General features: G+C 32.7%; 2 protein-coding genes across 4 annotated transcripts; both read left to right on the top strand.

The window, feature by feature from the left end:
- Nucleotides 1-2789: 2789 nt before the first annotated feature.
- On the top strand, nucleotides 2790-10648 carry LOC147402376 (uncharacterized). 3 transcript variants are annotated; one of them, XM_086444002.1, is made up of 4 exons: nucleotides 2790-3241; nucleotides 5190-5263; nucleotides 5346-5392; nucleotides 10073-10648. In XM_086444002.1, exons 1-3 carry the CDS (start codon nucleotides 2906-2908, stop codon nucleotides 5383-5385), a joined length of 450 nt encoding a protein of 149 aa, XP_086300128.1. In that variant the 5' UTR covers nucleotides 2790-2905; the 3' UTR covers nucleotides 5386-5392; nucleotides 10073-10648. The 3 variants fall into 3 exon arrangements, with proteins under 3 accessions (XP_086300128.1, XP_086300127.1, XP_086300126.1); XM_086444001.1 differs by lacking the exon at nucleotides 10073-10648 and adding an exon at nucleotides 7885-8971; XM_086444000.1 differs by lacking the exon at nucleotides 10073-10648 and having other exon boundaries at nucleotides 5346-6882.
- Nucleotides 10649-13389: 2741 nt separating this feature from the next.
- LOC147402375 (peroxidase 3-like) lies at nucleotides 13390-17943 on the top strand. The gene is made up of 4 exons (XM_086441632.1): nucleotides 13390-13652; nucleotides 15031-15222; nucleotides 16072-16237; nucleotides 17429-17943. The coding sequence occupies exons 1-4, from the start codon at nucleotides 13437-13439 to the stop codon at nucleotides 17836-17838; spliced, it is 984 nt and encodes a 327-aa protein (XP_086297758.1). The 5' UTR covers nucleotides 13390-13436; the 3' UTR covers nucleotides 17839-17943.
- Nucleotides 17944-19729: the final 1786 nt, after the last annotated feature.

Here is a 19729-nt window from a genome sequence, read left to right as displayed (position 1 = left end):
ATGAGGGAAGGCCGAGTATAAGTGGGACACCAAAATTTGATTGGCCATAAATATCCTCACTTTTATATATAAATTTAATATAATCAAGATTATTTTGATAAAAAAATTAAGAAAATTACAATCAAAGATTATCTAATTCTAACCACGTTACTTAGTTTTCAAAATTATAAAAATATCATTTTTAACTTTGTAATCTTTAAAAAAGATTCAATCAATATTTTAAATTATAAATAAATCTTTTTTGTTATGCTAAGTAAGCAAGGGATTAGTGGTTAATGAAGGGTGAAAGTGGCGTCAACAAAGTTTGAACCTAGGTTATGGGATCAAATCTCCTCAAACCTTTACTACTTAGTTAAGTGGCACTTTCATGTGCGTTTGCACATGTGACCTTCTAGTGTTATTTTAAGCGTAATATCAAACCATAAATTATTATTTTTAGAACAATTTATTTTACATGTATAGTTTTGCTTATCATGGGTATCCCCACCCTTCGAGTGAGATTGATCCCACGGTCACATGCATCACCCCCTTGGAAAGTCTTACATGCAATTGGTTGAGTCGAGGGTTAACTAAACCCTAGAGGGTGGCTCCAAGGAATTCATTACTTTGTGGGATTTCAATCACTTGACTTACCCTTCTTGAGGAGCTTATCAAGGCTTGTCTTGCTACTAGGCCAACCTCTTGGGGTTAATTTATTATATTATTTAGAGTTGTGATTTTAACGCATCGGCTTGCTATGGTTTTGTTCACTTGCAATTGCCACATCAGTCGTGTACAGATTGCGTACATTTTAGCGTGTCGTTTTTATCATTAGTCTATTATTTAAGAAGATGAAATAGTTATAGAAAAAAAAAAATACTAAAGTGACTTGAAGTAACACTTGAAGTAACAATTGAATGTGTGAAAAATCATAGATTTTCTTTAAAACATGATAAAACAATGTGCTAAACAGTAAGCGGTCTGTATGTAGCTGACGTGGCAAGGGTATAAAATCATAGATCTTTTTTGTTGGGATACACAAGGAAAAGATCTACGATTCCCTGTACTTACCATGTCAATATAGACCGCATACTATTTAATGCGTCACTTTATCATTAGTTTTTTTTCTCAACTTACGAGTATTAAACATTCAAGGAATATAAATAGTTCTCTATACACTTGAGTGCTACTTCAAGTCACTTCAGCAACTCTCAATAGTTATATATATGTAAAAATTCTTTGCAAATGGTGATTTTTTCTTTTAAAAAAAACTCACAATATGTAAAAAACAACGAAGTAGTAAAGAGAACAAAACATATATGTAAATTTTTTTTGAGTTTATGTGGTTCGATAGTGTGTCTATGTCCATGGATCAAAATCAATCTTCTTCACTAAAAAGGAGAATGATACAAGAAAAAATCCAAGATTTTTATACAAAACTCATGCCTTGAAACCCTTGTTCATCCGTCTCCTTTTCTCTTTCAAATCATAGAATAAGAAAACCTTTAAGTTTTTCTAGTACTAAAGATCTCTATTTATAAAATTGACAGTTACTAAAACATGTACATTTTCCCCAAAAAAGAAACCGCCAAAATAGATAAAACCCCTTAAGGAAATATTCCATAATTCCCTTTTAGATACCCATAAAATAGAATACAAGACATTTACTTAACAATCTTGACCTCGGCTTGAATTCTATCACCTTGGAGAAAAATCGCATGTTTCCCAAACAACGAACTTTGCATCATCTAGCCTGTAATGTAACTCCACCTCAAATTTGAATCAATCCGACTCAGTCACATGTCTGTTAATAATCAATGACCTTTTTGAATCACTAGCTACACATACTATTTAATCATCTTTGTCTACCCTGACTCAAGCACACACAAATGCATATGTATAGTTGCTCTGAGCCATCTGCCTAGTTAGCTTCAAAGAGGGACCTTGACCCATCCTCTCAAATCGTAGGAAACACCTCCCGATCATCTGTCATATTCTTTGGTTTATCGGACTTTCCTTTCAACCCCTCAGCCAGACCTTGTTGAATAAGGACATCATTTACCATTCTTTGCCACATATTAAACTACCATTCCCAATAGAATCTCTTGACCTTAAACTTCGTGTTCAAACTTTTCATAGTCATCTGTACAAATTTGCCGGCTTTGGTACCAATTTGTAAAATATAATGAAGCACTAAAGAGAATAAAACACACATGAAAAAAAATAGAGTTTGCATAATTCGGCAATGTGCCTACGTCCATGATCAAAACAAATATTTTCTCTATGAAATCAAAGGAGAACAATACAAGAAAAACACCCAAGGTTTTAGATCAAAACCCAAGCCCTAGAATCCTTATACACTACTCTCTCTTTCTCTCTCAAATCGTAGAAGACGAAAATTCTTAAATTTTTACAATCCTAAAGATCTTTATTTATAAAATTAGGAGTTATTAAAACGTGATGATTTCTCAAAAAAATAGAAAAAAGTCTTTAAAAAAATATTTCTTAATTTTATTTTAGTGTTCTTAAAAAAAAAAAAAAAAAAAATCCAAAAAATAGAATACAAGACACTTACTCTAACACAATTAAAAATTTAAAATTGACTAGCTTTTGACAGTCACGGAAGATTTAAGGAATTGACCGAGTCAAATGCGATTTGGCATGATCTTTGAAAACCATGTTTTAAAACTTCTTTAAAAAAATCAATATTTCTTCTAGAAGAGGGACAAGTGTCAATACAATCCCCTCACACAGAGCTGATATATTGGACAAGACAATCCCATTAATCATTCATTCTTCTATACAAAAGAAATATTTTTTATTTAAAAAAATAAAAACTCTTCAAATCCATAGGGTTTTAAGATGAAAGTGTAGTCTCAAAGAAAGAAGCACAACAAATAGAAGGATTCTCAACTTTGAAAAAGTGATGGTGGATCGAATGGCTGTTGTTGATGTATCTTCTTACTTCCTCGTCGAGTCAACTGGCGATTCAGAGACCGATTTAAGTCCCGATGATTCGGTTGGTAGTACTAACATTGCTCTAGCTGATGACGACGCCGAGTCATGTAATTGTGACTCGAGTCATGATGTTGTTGATCAAGAGTGGGCCTGCAAGGAGATGGTGGGCCCACCAGATGTTGCTGTGGAATCCATGCAAACGGAGGAAAAAGAGGATGTAACGGCCGTTAAAGTTGATGATGCAGAGGTGATGAGTGAGGAAGAGAAGAACAGAATCTTTTGGGAGAATTGCTTGACATTAGAGGTTAGTGAGTCAAATTAGGAAAAATAAAAATAAAAATATAGAAATTTTAATTTTTTAGAGATTTATATTGTAATATAAAAGCAAGTTATTTCTTTGTGGATTTCTGTTGCTCTTGATTTTCTGGGTAGATGGGTTTACAATGAGTTAGAGTGAAGAAAGTGAGTTGGAAAGCTAGTTGAAAAGTTAAAACGGTTACTACTCAGCTCAGGTGACTAACTAGATGGAAGGGTAACACCAGTTTCAAACGACATTTGAGGCTTTCTATTAAATAAACGGTTGTGATGGGACAGTACTCCTAAAGATTCCCAATAAAAAATGTATAATTAATTTATATTTTGTACTAATTGGTCGATAGATTTCAACAAATCTCAAGATTTTTTACATAGAGCAACTCCAACGGGTGTCTCTATTTTGGTATATTCTCTCATTTTAGAGATGATTCTCTCCTCTTAACCTAAACGGACTCTGGTTCTCAACCTCTAAATCACTATTCACGTCTCTAATTCACTAAGTTACATAATAAAAATCAATAAACTAATATTTGAATTTAAATATTTAAATAAAAAATTAAAAAATAATATTTAAAAATAAATAAAGGACACAAATTATATTTAAAACATATTTTTATTGAAAAAGAATAGCATTTATGTAAAATGATGGGAACACAATTGATATTTGTACAAGATGAATAGTGAAATAGAGATCATCTCTATTTTTTTGTTTCGTCTCAAATTCTAGAGATGTGAATGGTGATTTAGAGGGTGTGTCAGAAATTAAGAGACTGTTCGGAGATCTTTATCTCTAAATATAGAGATATAGGGACCGGTTGGAGTTGCTCTTAATGACCCCTCAACTTGATGAACATTAAACTCAAATCTTCGAGATTGACGATTTAAATCATTTAGATTAACCACTAAAATTGTCAATCTTGACAATTTGAATCATTGAGCTCATTGATCCACGTTAAAATGTCAAGATCATGATCTTGATGGTTGTAAAAGTTTGATCTTGATCAAAGTTAAGCTCTTGATGATTTGAATTTTCAATCTTGATAATTTAAATAATCGATCAAAATGGTTGGGGGCATTGAAACGCTGCGGTGCATTTAGAAAGAAATACCTCCATCAGGTTCATTAAGTAATTTTCCCAAATCTATTGCTATTGCGTATCATATATTTCTTGCCTTCCAATATGAAACTAATATTTAAGGGCAAATTCTTTTTCAATATAGACTCCACCATCATTGTAGCATGAAGTATGCTCTCGTTAAGCATGAGTGCAGATTTATATATACATCATCGGGAGAATCATCCCAAGGTATGTTTTATCGAGATACGCATAAATCGTAACCTTCAGATTTTGTATTTAAATGGTGGAAATAATATATTTTTAGAAGATCCATTTTCCATGAGTCATCAATTTTGTGACACGTTTTCCTACCATATATATATATATAAAGTTATTAAAGAGAAAGTTTCGATAAGGTGTAAAAGTTGTCAAAAATCTTTTGACTTTAAGTATTGTATTTTTATTGCATCTAAATTCTAAATATAATTAATTGTTAATGATATTTATATAAACCCTATCATTGTGGTAAGGTGCTTGTATGGTCAAGAGTTAGATTCCCCTATTTTGGTAGAGAGAGTTAGAGATGTCCAGGGTGGAGCTAGTAAGGAGCTGGTGGGGCAATTGCCCCCACAGTACTTTGAGATATCCCTATTTTTTCAACTAATTACATACCCCATTTGTCCTCACTCCCTCACCTCTCTCACCATTTGCTCCCACAGCCTGATCTCCCTCCAATTTTTGCCCCCACACTCTCGTCTCCTTCCATTCAAGTTCTTCAACTATACAACTAATCATAGTTTGCCCCCACTACAAGAAAATCTTGGCTCTGCCCCCTGGAGATGTCAATCTTATTTCGAATTATTTATTCATGGCATGTCAGATCGGAGATAAACGAGAATTGAGGCCGGTTTTCAATGCTTTTCCCTTACATATCTCCTTCTTGGCTCGGCCCCAGTAAGTTTTTCGTAGATTTTTAATTGGCCTTCTTTTAGTTTTCAATTTCTTTTTTAAATGATATCTCCTTGGAATATTGCAGGTCTTGGATTATACGCAGAGAACAAATGAGGCAAAGCTAGAAAACAGGTACGAAAAAAAAAATCTATGGCTATCTACACACTACTATGTCGGTGCAATGTTGCATGTAGTATCTTAGGATGTCACTTTAAAATAGTTCTTTTAAAATTTTATCATTTTGAATGAGTTTGTCGATTTTCAATTAAATACGTTGATAGTAACAAGAGGAGTCAAATTATATGATCTGAAAATCTATTTCAACGTGAAAGATTTAGTATTTGTTAGAAACATTATCTATAAAATTTTAATTTCCTTTAAAGAATTCCTTCCCACTATTATTTATTTTGTGGTAGAAAGATAATGACGGTGACAACAATATCAAAGATAGATGTGAACACCCCCAAAATTGCATAACCAAAGAGATGGAGAAAGAGCCAAAATTATAAAAAGAGACAAATTCCAAAACCAAATACCGAACTCAATGTTGAATTTCAAACACCCCCATGTGGCGCAACTACGGCCTTTCCTCGTTGATCTTATGCTGACTTTATGGCCCCGCCTCGCAGGACCGGCAGAAAGGATAAGGCCTCCATAAACCTAGTTTGGTGGGTCCCACGCAGCTAATAATGTTTACAACGTTAGTTACAAAAAGGAATGTGGTATCATGGAAAACTTTCTACGTATTGGACAAATGTTTTTTGTTAAGTTACATTGGTATGTTTTTGTGGAGTTGGGATAATCTGACTCTCCCACGTGGAATATTCAAAATACTCTCTTGATGTGGCATGTGCTAGAACCATAAATTTTATGCCTTGGGATACATAATTGGACATCCTCATAAATCTGTGCAATTGTGTATCTCGATGAAAGAAAATCTATTGTTTTGGTACTTCCCATGTTAGGAGAGTATTTTGAATATGTCACGTGAGGGGGTGAGATTATCATTATTCGTTTTTGTGTAAGAAGATAACACACGTTATTTTTATTATTATAAAGAGAGAGGAGTAGAAGTGATTCTACACCAAAATTTGAGTGACCATAAATTTAATATAACTAGGGTCATTTTGATAAAAAAAAATTAAAAAAATTACAACCAAGGACCATCTAACCACATTGTTACAAATAAGCTCTTTAGATACATATGCGGTTGCACCTTTTTTTGTTAAACAAGTAAGGGATTAGTAATTAATGGAGGGTGAAAGTAGATTCAATGGAGGTTTGCAACTAGTTCATGGGATCAACCCTCCTCAAGCCTTTATCAGTTAGTTAAGTGGTACCTTTATATGCGCTTCCTCATGCAACCTTCTAGTATTATCATAAGCGTAATATCAAACATAAAATTATTTTTTAGAACAAGTTATTATATATATATATATATTTATACTAATCATGGGTATCCCCATACTTCAGGTGAGACTAATTCCACAGTCACACGTACCACCCTCTCGAAAAGTCCTAAGTGCAATTGGTTGTGTCATGGGTCAATCAGATCCTTCATGTGCGCTTCCTCATGCAGCCTTCTAGTATTACCTTAGGCATAATATCAAACATAAAATTATTTTTTAGAACAAGTTATTATATATATATATGCAGCCTTCTAGTATTACCTTAGGCATGATATCAAACATAAAATTATTTTTTAGAACAAGTTATTATATATATATAATAACTTGTTCTAAAAAATAATTTTATATATACTTATTGTGTGCGTATCCCCATACTTCGGGTGAGACTAATTCCACAGTCATACGCACCACCCTCTCGAAAAGTCCTAAGTGCGATTGGTTGTGTCATCGGTCAATCAGACCTTGTAAGGTAACCCTTTGGAATTAATTTCTTTGTGGGATTTCGAATACTTGACCTACCCTTTTTGAGGAGCTTAACAAGCCTCTGCTCGCCAATAGGCCAATCCCTCGAGATTAATTTATTATATTATTTAAGAAGATGAAATATTATAAAAAATGCTAAAGTGACTTTAAATTACTCTTGAAGTAACTGTTGAGTGTGTAAAATATCATCGATTTTTTTTCTCAAGTTACAAGTATTAATCATTCAAGGACAATAGATAGTTCTTTGCACACTCAGGGTGCTACTTCAAGTCAGGTTAACAAGGCTCAATAGTTATATATGTAAAAATTCTGTGCAAATATTGATTTTGTTTTGGGCAAATGAAAATTTTTATTCCACTTTGTGACTAACGATTTCTCTTCTGCTTTGAAAACGTATCCCTAGAAAATCTACGTGGTCTCTAGGAAACTCGTATTTTTCCCTTTAATCTCAGTCCTTCAAATAAAACCTTGACACAAACCTTTGTTGGAGAGTTAGTTGTTCTTATTTCTAAGGTCTAATTCATCAAAATCACTATTAGTTCGGCTCCTAACCTAACTAATGCTTCTACGTGGTGCATTTAGAAGCATTAGTCAAGTTAACCCCTCTAAATTATGATATTCCATTTGTTTCGAGATTAGAACTTTTGTACTGGCTGCTATTAATATGAATATTAGGGTCTATAATTTCTCTTATTTTCTTCCTACTTATATCTTTTATTAATTATTCTACAGACTCTATTAGTCCTTGGATTAAAATATGGAGATAATAGTCTCCACTCTCAACCTATAATCGAGGGTCCCATCAAACAGACAGTCGAGATGTTTCGGATATCTAAGTATAATGTATTTAAGGGAAAAAAAAATTGTACTAATTTTTCAAATGTAAAAATCTCCCTAAGAATTGATTTTTAAAAGTTTGATATGGCTTAATACTGTCCTTGGGATTATCAATTAGAGTTGTGATAATGGCACTCCCCCATGTGGCAACTGGCAACTCAATTGAATCTGTATTCCTCGGGATACACAATTATCTTTTTTCATTGGAAAATGTTGAAATGACAAAAAGAATTTACTGCGATTCTCACAAGTTTGACGTGGGATGTGCACATAATCGTAGATGTGTTTCCTCGCGATATGAGTAAAAATCATCTATGGTTATATATGCATGTCCACGTCAGAATTGTGAGAATCACAGTAAATCCTGTGTCACCCCAGCACGACTCTTTCTCATTAAAAGTGCAGTTCTATATCCCAACAGTCACTCGAGGGGAGTCGATTGAGTGTGGCCCGTGGGTAGTCATTTTATCATGATTCTATCAATTAAAATGTGGGTTCCAACTAATGTCATGGAATTTCACGTGTTGTAAGCATGTTGGTGGGTCGTTTATTCACATCCGCCCAACTTGACCCATAGGAACACCATCAAATCCATGTGAAAATCGGAAACACTAATGCTGAGTTGACAAAGGGTATTTACTGCGATTCTAGCAATTCTGATGTGGGATGTGCACATAACCGTAGATGTGTTTTCTTGCGATAATATAAAAATCATTTACGATTATGTACACATCTCTACGTCAGAATTGTGAGAATCGCAGTACATCCTATTTCAAGTGATTAGTCATGTGGTGCTTTAGATTGGACTCGAATTAGACGTCCATTGGGTTGACTCAACTCACCATAATCTTTTTTTTGGAAAAAATTATTATAAAAAAAGGTTAAATATTTTAATATTTACAACAAAAAATTATCTAAAAGTAATTAAGTCACTGGATGGTCCAGCCTTTTAGTAACTCCGCTGAACTGTCTAGCATTTTAAATAGAGGATAAATTGATGTAGTGTTAAAAAAGCTATTAAAATGCTGAACGATCCAACGCTTTAATCATTCAAAAGGCATTTTGGAAAACCAATGTATTTTTAACACATTAAAACATTGGACAATCGTGCGAGTTATTAAAACGCTGGACTATCCAACGACTTAATTTGTTTTTGAAAAATTTTGAAAAAAAATATATTCTTTTTTATGTTGTTATAAATATTAAAAGATTTAACCTTCTTTTAATAATTTTCCATTTATTTTTAATGGGTAACTCAATATAGCTTGATTTGGCTTAATTAAGTAAATGGTGATTAGGCGTGCACCCAACCTTTTTGGTATAACAAAATATGGCTTGGACCCAGATCAGATCTGAATGCGTTTATGTTCAAATTCAGTATTTAGTTTTTTTTTTTATATTGAATCAATTTGGGATCGCTATCCAATTCGGATCTTACTATTAAAATTAGTATTCCAATCATTTTTTGTTTATTCAAACGGATCTGACCCTATTTGATATTTACTTAACAATCTCTATCTTTGACATGACTTCTATCATCTTGGAGAAAAATTGCACGTGTCTCACACCACAAATTTTGCATTACCCTTATACACCCCTCTCCCTTTCTCTCTCAAATCATAGAAGAAGAAAATTTTTAAATTTTTATAGTCCTATCATATTTTATTTATAAAATTGAGAGTTACTAAAACGTGTTGATCGCCCAAAAAATAAAATACAGAACATTAGGACATTAATTTTACATAATTTATTTTTTCCAAAAAATTTGTTTGGCAGGCTTTTTAACAGTCAAAGAAGATTTCTTGAATTGACCAAGTCAAATCGGCCTTGGCATGATCTTTAAAAACCATGTTTTTAAACTTTAGAAAAACAACTCAAAATTTCTCTAGAAGAAGGATACGTGCCAAATGAAAACGACCATCAACATCATCCTGTTCGTCACATGAACTGAAGTGTCGGACAAGACAGTCCCATCACTTCTTTATCAGTCTTCTTTAAAAAAATATTTTTGATCATTTAAAATATAAACAATAAAAATCTCTTCATGAGTTCACTTATAAAGGGTTTTAAGATAAACGTGCAGTCTCAAAGAAAGTGACGATGGATCCGATGGATGTCGTTGATGTATCTTCTTTCTTCCTCGTTGAGTCAACTGGCGATTCAGAGACCGATTTAATTGACGATGATTCGGTTGGTCGTACTTAACATTGCTCTAGCTGATGACGATGCCCGAGTCATGTAATTATAACTCGAGTCATGATGTTAATTATGTTGATGATCAAGATGATCATAACAATGTTGTTGATCAAGAGTGGACCTGCAAGAAGATAGTGGGCCCACCAGATGTTGCAATGGAATCCATGCAAAAAGAGGAAAAAGAAGATGTAACGGACGTTAAGGTTGGTGATGAAAATCAGATCATTGATAAAATTTGTGAAGGTGGATTCAATTGACCTACACTTTTTTTATCATATTTTAAATATTTTGATTTAATAGTTTATTTTAGATAATTCCATCTAGAAAATTATTTTTAAACTGTTTGTTAAAATTTGATTAGAATTAAAGTAAAAGATTTCTGGATTAACGTTGTCTTTGTGGTTCGACCTTTACTTGATAAGATTCTTTCTTTTATTATTATTTTATCATCATCTACAACTCGAACAAGAGTTGACTCAATGATTACTATAGTGGGCCAAGTTATTGACTTGCTGGAGGTGATTCGTGACTCTTTGGATTGACTCAACGATGGTTATAGGTACATGGTGTTCGATTCCTATAAAATAGGAATAGTGTCTATGTGACATGTTTTTTTTATTGGAGAATAAATACATTGGGCTGCCTTCAATATAATATAAAAAACTGAACTAGAGATCGAGTCGGCTTGACTTGACTAAGCCCTATTTAGTGGAGGAAGGGGGGGCTACTTCATCGCTAGTGTAGCTGCAATAGATCTCGACTCAATAAACAAAGGCAACCAAAACCAATTATAGGCATGGCAGCACTCCAACCATATCCAACTAGAATCTTTTGCTCTAAAATAAGTGAGATTAGATGTCCAAACAACATAACTAACCAAATATGTATTAATATATCATCTTGTTGTAGATCTAAATGTATTTATCTTAATAAGCAAACTCCACCATCTATAAGAGAATTAAACACCATGTATTTCTATATCTATAAATATCGTTATAGTTACTAAGGGAAGCGACCCACCACATAAGTTGGCAGGTGAAAACCAGCTAGGTCCAAGGGGTTACATTGTTCAATGACATATTATAACCATCATGGTCATCATCATTTAAATGGAATCTTTATCACAAAAATTTAGTGGATGAACAAATACTATACTTTCATTCAATTTTTTGTTTGAATAAAATATTAGATTCGATGAATTATACACTATGTGAAAATTGAAAAATTTTACAAAAAAATTCGACAGGCTAAAGATAGAGATCCAGGAATGTATATATTGACAATGTTATTTACAAGTTACAAGAGACAAACGAGTCTAAATATTATAAGTTGAGCGTAGAATAATATTTTAGGTTAGGCTACATATTAATGAAACTAGTTGATCAACTTAAAGATTAGGAACTGGGAATTGATTTAGATTTGTATTGAAATGAACTTGAAATTGAAATAAGATTAGAATTTTATAAATATATCACTCTATTTTAATTTGGATATAAAAGAAAATGTGATTGCGCGGATTCATTGTAAAGTCAGCAGTAACAAGTACTCATCATGCCATTGCAGGAGACTTGCAACCAAACACCACTTAAACCAGATTTCTTCGTCTAGTTGGTTTAGTGGCATCAAAGCTTCCAGCCAATAACATAGTTGTCAATTAGAAAACTATGGGACATGGGTCTGTCTATATGCTTAAAAAATGTGTTTAAAGGAATTGACCATAAGGTAAAATTTAGATAACATAAGCGAAGTTCAAAGATGTCAGGATGTATTTAATAATCTACATATAAAAATTAATTTTGAATATGAAACCATTAGAAAGACAGATATCTATGAAAAACATAAAATAATGTTTCCAAACAATGTTAAAATAACATTTCCAAACAATGTTTTAATAAGCAATCAATGAATGGATCGAAAACTAGTCAAATTAGACTGGTTAATTAATTAATTTAAAAAAAAAAACTATAATGTGATTTAAATAGTAGGATTTGATTATTAATTAAGAATACCCAAAAATCATGTCTTGAAATGAAAATATTTCAAAATATAGTGTTTTAAAATTATTCAATAAAATTGATAGTTCAATCGATAGAGTATATTGAATCAAACTAGAAGCATTAGCCGTTTTGATAATCCTGTACAAACCAATGGTTCTTATAAGATTTCAATTCTATTTGAAACAAAAAGCTTTATTATAAAATTTGGTCGCACCCAATTTTGAACAACACAAAATAGAAAATTCCATTATCAATGAATACAAAAAAATAGAATATTATAAATGGTGAAATGAGAATTTCATTGTATAATAAACAAAGTTATGGGGTTTGGGCGTTAGATTTTCATGAAAATTTTAATGGAGCTTTCCATCATTATCCAGGTTGCTTCTTCAAATTCTATATTAGCCTTTAATTTTAGTTGTGGTCGGCAAGTTTGGTTAGGGCGAACCCAACCAACCTGTTTTATTAACTTTTTTTATAAGAAAAGAATACACGCAAAAGTGTAAAACTATTTGCGTGTCAAACATTGTTAAAGCCAACTTTGGATTTATAGTTTTCTCAAGATTACTAAATATTGATTTTTTATTTTTTTTCCCTCAAAATAACTAACAATATTATAAGAGCTCCATTCCTGTACTTCGGGAGTTGTATTGCAACCTACTTAACTTGCATTCCCCTTCTTTGGCTGACACATGGCACACCCATAACACTTAAACAGCCGTGTTCCCAATGCGATTCAACGTTTTTTCAAGTCAACTCAATCAAGTTTCTGAGTAAAAGGGGTTTGCTTATCGAGTTTCAACACTGAGTCAACTCAAAATTCAATAAATCAAGTCGAGTTGGTTCACTCGAGCTTCTGAGTCTAACATACTTAAAATATACATTAAAGTACTAAACTCTTACGAAAACTGCTCTCAATAACTAAAAATCACCAGTCAAGATGATCTTTTAATTAGAAGATGGACCGAAACACGAATGGGTCAATGGGTTAAAACACTTGGCGTGCGAAGGATAATCAGAACTGCCGACCCTACTCCCATTATTATAAGCTAAGTCAACATCTCTCTCTCTCTCTCTTGAATGTGTGAGATTTCAAGGTGGGGTGTCTTATATATAAAAATGTTACTTACCTGAATTTCAGCAATAATCAAATCAAGTTTACGCGGGAACAAACGTCATTAGAGTTGTATAAAAGGGAGAACAAGCATTGGAACCATGCAGTCTTGGAGAGAGTGAAGTAGTAAGTTGTTGAAGATGGGAACTATCTTCCATCTGATCTTGTTGGTTTGTTTAGTAGTGTTTGGAGTTATGGGTGCTTGTCATGGAGGTGAGTTGAGGAAGAATTTCTACGAGGAAAGCTGTCCTCTTGCGGAGGATATTGTGAGGAGCATCACCTGGAAGCATGTCGTTAGTAATTCTGCATTGCCTGCAAAGTTACTAAGAATGCATTTTCATGATTGCTTCGTTCGGGTAATCAAATGCTTCATCTAAGTCAAAACCTTAACCATGTTTACGTTCATGCTAGCTAGTTCCATTCATGTATATTTATAAATTATTATTTCATTAAGTTTTCTCCCTAGTTTATATGCTATATTTTCATTGCCTCCTTAAAGTTATAAATGTTAGTATTTCACATAATCCCTGGTGACTAATCGCACCAAGCCTAACGTGGGTAGTTTTACAAATGGGTGAATTACCATTTCATGAGCCAAAAATGAGTTATTTATGATTCCGGCTAACTATTCATTTTAGTTTCCAAAACATGAATAATCACGTTTTCGTTAAAAAAAATTCAGAACATAACAAATTCGAAGGTTTTTAAAGTGACTATTCTAATCACTTCAAATTTGTAAAATTGTCACTTTAAACTTGTTAAATAGTCACTTTAAAAATCTCTAAATTCGTTATTGTTCACATTTTGATAATTAAAATGAAGAGTGGGTCATAATCGTAAATTTGTCAAAAGTTGATCATTTTTTTCATAAATATTCCTTTATAAATTGATGATGCCCTCAATACATACGGATTCTTGTGATTGGTCGAACTGAAATTTGTGAAATCCCAGATTAACTTTTTCATGAGTAATTTTTTTTATAAAAATTATAAATAAGGTAGACTCTCCTCTTTATTCATATGCCATGTCGAGAAGTGACTGATTTGACAGTTACCCATGTACGGGTTTCTCCCATGAATAAGAATATACTTCCTCAAAAAAATAAAAATAAAAAATTAATAATAATAATAATAGCACTTTAATACCCTCATTAACTTCATACTGTGCATGGAACCATTTTTTTTTCCTTGTGTATATATAAAAAAAAAAAAAAAAAGCTATAATTTCATGCACACTACCACGTCAATGTGTATATTTGAGTGTCTTTTTTAATCAGTTTAGTAGTACTCTTTTCTGAATGATAGAGTGCACTTGTTAAAGAATCTCCGATGCTTAAGTTAGAATTTTATAAATTAAATATTAAAAAAATAAAAATAAAAATTTTATTCTCTTTTTTTTTTCTCTTTTTTATAATTTCTCATTAAATTTATCCAATTATCATTTTCCTGTGATTTTCATATTGATTAGGATAACTTAGGAAAGGCCTATGTATTGCCCCTATGGGAATCATGCATGTAAATCCCAATATGTTGCCCCAAAATCAAGTTTACTTCGACATAGTCCAAGTACTCATGCTGGAGATCTCGATGTTACACGTGTTACTATTTTGATTAATTAATGCAAATTTACCCCTTCACATGTCTTTAACACATGGATGGCTCAATAAGGGGCTCCACCAATGGTTACAAATTCTGATTCTAAGAGCTAATTTGGTTGAATATTGATTTATTTCAGGGTTGTGATGCATCATTGTTATTGAACTCAACTTCAAATAATACAGCTGAAAAGGATGCACCTCCAAACCTAACAATAGCAGGTTTTGATGTTATAGAAGAGATAAAGACACAGCTGGAGCAGACCTGCCCTGGAGTAGTTTCTTGCGCAGATATCATTACTTTGGCTGCAAGAGACTCCGTTTCTTTCCATGTAAGTTTAATTGTGAATGACAAAGAGGGTGTTTGGTTGCATAATTGACAAAAAAGAAAAAAAAGAGTTATCAAGGCTCAACTCTTCGCTTACTATCACAACCACACTTAAAATTATCGGGTCGACTCAGAGACTGTCAAAGTCAGTTTAGAATCTTGGTTGAGTTATATATGTGTTATATGTTTTTTTGTTTTGTTTTTTTTGTTTTGGAAAAGACAATAAATAAAATATAATATTAAAATGTCAAAATATTTATTTGTTCTGTCCAAATTGATCCGGCAGAGACAATCATGAGGCTCTTTCCTTTGCACACTATGTTACTTTTTGATAGTTTTAATAGACAAATATGATTATAAGTAAATTGTTTGAAATTCATTAATATATCTACCAAATGTTGTGCTCTTTTGCACATTTTGAAAATTGGATTTTGCGCGAAAAATGACCTTAGAAAAAATTATTTTTTTATCAAAATACCCTCAAATGTTTATTTTCAAAGCATATTTAATAGACTTTAACGTGTGCCCTTGGGGCGCATGTTAACAAAACCCAAGGTAAATTATGATACAATATATTATTATAAATATTAAAAGATATGTGTATTTTTAGTTTGAATATATTAATTTGATCACCCTCTATGGTTACAATAGCAAGAGTATTTATTTTAATAACAAATATTTAAACTGCATGAAGAAGTCAAATTTCTACAGCACTTGATGCATTTCCAAGTCTACTTGGCGAGAATCCAAGTTGATTCAACGAGTTGGTTTTAGAACAAAGTCAACTCAAAATCTAATCTAGTTGATTCGACTGAGTTTTAAAACATACTTGATGGTCTTCGTATACTTGCAGTTCAATAAATCTATGTGGGAAGTGGTAACGGGTAGAAGAGACGGCAACATCTCACGCTCCTCAGAGGCCCTCGCCAACATACTTTCACCTTTCTCTAACTTCACCACTCTTAAGCAAAATTTCTCTAACAAAGGCCTCACTGTTCACGATCTAGTTGTTTTATCAAGTACATTTCTCTTAAAATCAATAACTTTGGTCTTGCAGCTTCTACTATAGCGCATGGTTTTAAAATTCAATTTCGTGTCTCGTCTCATCCATGCTAAATATTGAGTCGTCTCGGATGAGTTTTCGGATACGCTTGAGACGTCTCGTTTAAAAATGAAAAAAATAAATAAAAAAATGAACATGGGGTGTTAAATCTCATCTGAAAAACTGACTTGTTTGTCCGTCTCATCCATGCCTGATACTAAGACAACTCGGACGATACATCTCGATCTCAGACGAGTTTTGAAACCATGCTAACACTATAGTGCCACATGTTTCACACAAAATACTCTCACATGTACAAAATTACAAAGAATCGTGATTTTCTGGCACCCCTTCTCACATACACTCCCTGACATGGCATGCGCTAGAACCATTGATTTTTCCTCAGGATACACAATTGTACAGCCCTATAAATATGTGCAGTTGTGTATGCCGAGGAAATTGAGGATGCCCTCAATATATGCCATCATGCGATTAGATCATTCAAATTCTATGAAATCCGAAATTGATTTTTTGCACAAAATTTTTCTCAAAAAACAGTTATGATTTTTAAATTATTGTTCAACATATTTTTAAAATATTTATCAAAAAGGGTAGACGTCCATTTTAGTATTTATTTATTTTTACCAAACCAGGTACCCTTATTACTGAATTTATCTTAGAGTCGTGATAATATGACTCCACCACGTGGCATACTCAATCGACTCCCTGACGTGACAAATTTGGGAACCGTAGATTTGTACGTCTCAGGATACACAATTACACTTCCCCATAAAACATTGTATCACGAGGGAACTGTGTCTCCCAAGGCATACAGATTTACAGTTCCCGAGCTTGTTATGTTAGGGAGTCGATTGAGTATGCCATGTGGAGGAGTCATATTATCACAACTCTTTATCTTAATACACTAATTCTGAAGAATGCACACGGTGTTGGTACGCGGTTGGGTACGTAGCTGGCTTGGCAAGGGCACAAAACCGCACATCTTTTTCTTGTGCATGCCGATGAAAAAGAGCTATGGTTCTGTGCCTTGCCACATCAACCGCGTACCCAACTGTCTAGGGCCAGTTCACTAAATAAACCTAGTAATGCCATGTATGATAGTCCAGCCCAAAACGTGGCCCATTAAGACTCTGTACCCTTTTTACAGGTGCACATACAATAGGAGTGGGGCATTGCAATCTCTTCAGCAACAGACTCTACAACTTCACTGGCAAAGGAGATTCCGATCCTTCCCTCAACTCAACCTATGCAGCTTTCTTAAGAACCAAATGCCAAAGCCTTTCAGACAACACCACCACAGTAGAGATGGACCCTCAAAGCTCTCTATGTTTCGACAATAATTATTTTGTAAACTTGAAGCAACAAAAGGGTCTCTTCCAATCTGATGCTGCCCTTCTAACCACTAAGAGCTCGAACAACATCGTTGATGAGATGCTTGTATTAGAGAATTTTTTCACTGAGTTCGGACAATCCATAAAAAGAATGGGTGCAATCGGGGTCCTCACGGGAAATTCTGGAGAGATTAGGAGGAAATGCAGTGTTGTGAACTCTTTTTAGATACCTATGATCTATCCAGTTTTAGCTATGGAAGTGTTGATGAATTTCTTTCTTTTAGTGTGAGAGTTGTTTGATTTATATGAAATAGTGATTTTCGTTGTTTTGTTTGTATGGATTGATTAATGCTTGAATTTGTTAGAAGATGGAATAGTTCAAGTACAATTCAGATTTCTATAGAAAACATTGGTTCAAAATTGTGGGTACCTTTTAAATCCACCTATCAAAACAAAAAACAGGGAAAAATATATATTTCTAAATTGGTATTAATATGCATGCAGATATTCAAACTAGTAAGATGAGATTTCCATATTTACCTGGTTCATTCGCTTAGAATTCAGGTTCATGACTCATTGCTCTAGAACAAACTCAATTTGTAAGGGTAGAAGGAAGATGTAATTCATTTCTCAAATCACTTTGATTTCCTTTTGTGCTTGCTTGATTTAAGTCTTGGTTTGGGATTGTCGGAACCTGATAACCCCTCAGAGCTGCAGTTTATTTGGAATATTAACTTGAAGATGATGACATTAGAATCCACTTTGATTCAAAGAGCATTGATGAATGTGTAGAGAGATGAATGGGTGGTGGTTATCGGGATTGAGAGAAATGGAGAGAAGAGAAAGGAAAGAAAGATGAGTTTTTTTTTTCTCTTCAAAAGTCGAGAGAAAGCCTTTTAAGATATTTTATAATTTCAACTCTGCCGCTAAATTTTTTTAAAAATATTTTAAAATTCTAAAATCATCCCAATTTTTCTCCTGTCAAATCAAATATGGTGGAGAGAAACTGTTTTCGTCTCTCCACTTCGCTCAATCCAAACTTTGTGTTGAAAAATGAAGCTGTCTACAAGTTGGTTTCGAAACTACAAGCTGCTTTCTCGATGTCTGACTTCCAGCAAAAATAAAAAGTAGAAATGATTTTCATTTAACTTCTATTTTAATTAAACCTAATCATAAGTTAATTTTATAAAATAATCCATTTCTTAAAAGCTCGAATTAAACGCTCTTAACTTTTTCTACATTTTAAGTAACTTAAAACTGATTGCCTTTGGTCAATTTCTATTTAATCCAGAGAAGTCTGTATCAATTTATAAAATATTGATATTAATAATATTTGTTTGTTCAAATATTGATATCAAAAAAAAAAAAAAATGCGTGTAATATTTGTGTGCTATTAATAATATTAACCAACGTAATTTTCATCAATAATAAATTAAAGATAATTTTCTAGCATAGATATAGAATTTGACCAGAAAAAAATAACTTATTTTTAGATTAATTCAAAATTATAAAAACTATTCGTTATTATTAAATATAATAAAATTATATAAGCCTTCAAATTTCACCATTAGCCTGGTGTAATTAGAATTTTAACCAGCAACCCCCTAGAAATATATTCTTCAAAATTTTGAATAAACAACCTAAAGAAAAGAAAAAAGATAAGATACCTAGCCAGCAAAATTAAAGGTAGAAGAGAAATATTGGAGAAGAAGAAGAATATAAGAGGAAGAAGTGTAAAACTAGAGAGATAAATCATATTAGTAGGCTAGTTAGGGTGAGTGTAAAAGAGAATGATTAGAAAGAGAGAAATAACATGAATTACCTGTTAAAGTATTGGAAAATGTAAGGAAAAAAATAAAGGAAATGCTTGGTTCAATGTTTAAATAAAGAAATCTAAAGGTCGTTAAAAAGAAAGATTTGACAAATTATAAGATTTTATAGACATTGTTTAATTGGAATTAGGGGTCATATCTTCTATGCCCTAAAATACAAAATTTAATGACAACTTTTCGACTCTACCATTATAGCATGAAGTGTACCCACCATATGTAGGAAAATGTAAAGAAAAAAATAATTATTAATGATGATTGCTTGGTTCTAATTATGCTAAAAAATTG

The sequence above is a fragment of the Akebia trifoliata genome, chromosome 5 (assembly GCF_017979445.1).
Source record: "Akebia trifoliata isolate Shusen 1 chromosome 5, ASM1797944v1, whole genome shotgun sequence".
Classification (NCBI taxonomy): domain Eukaryota; kingdom Viridiplantae; phylum Streptophyta; class Magnoliopsida; order Ranunculales; family Lardizabalaceae; genus Akebia; species Akebia trifoliata.
This window is presented reverse-complemented; position numbering and strand designations above follow the sequence as displayed.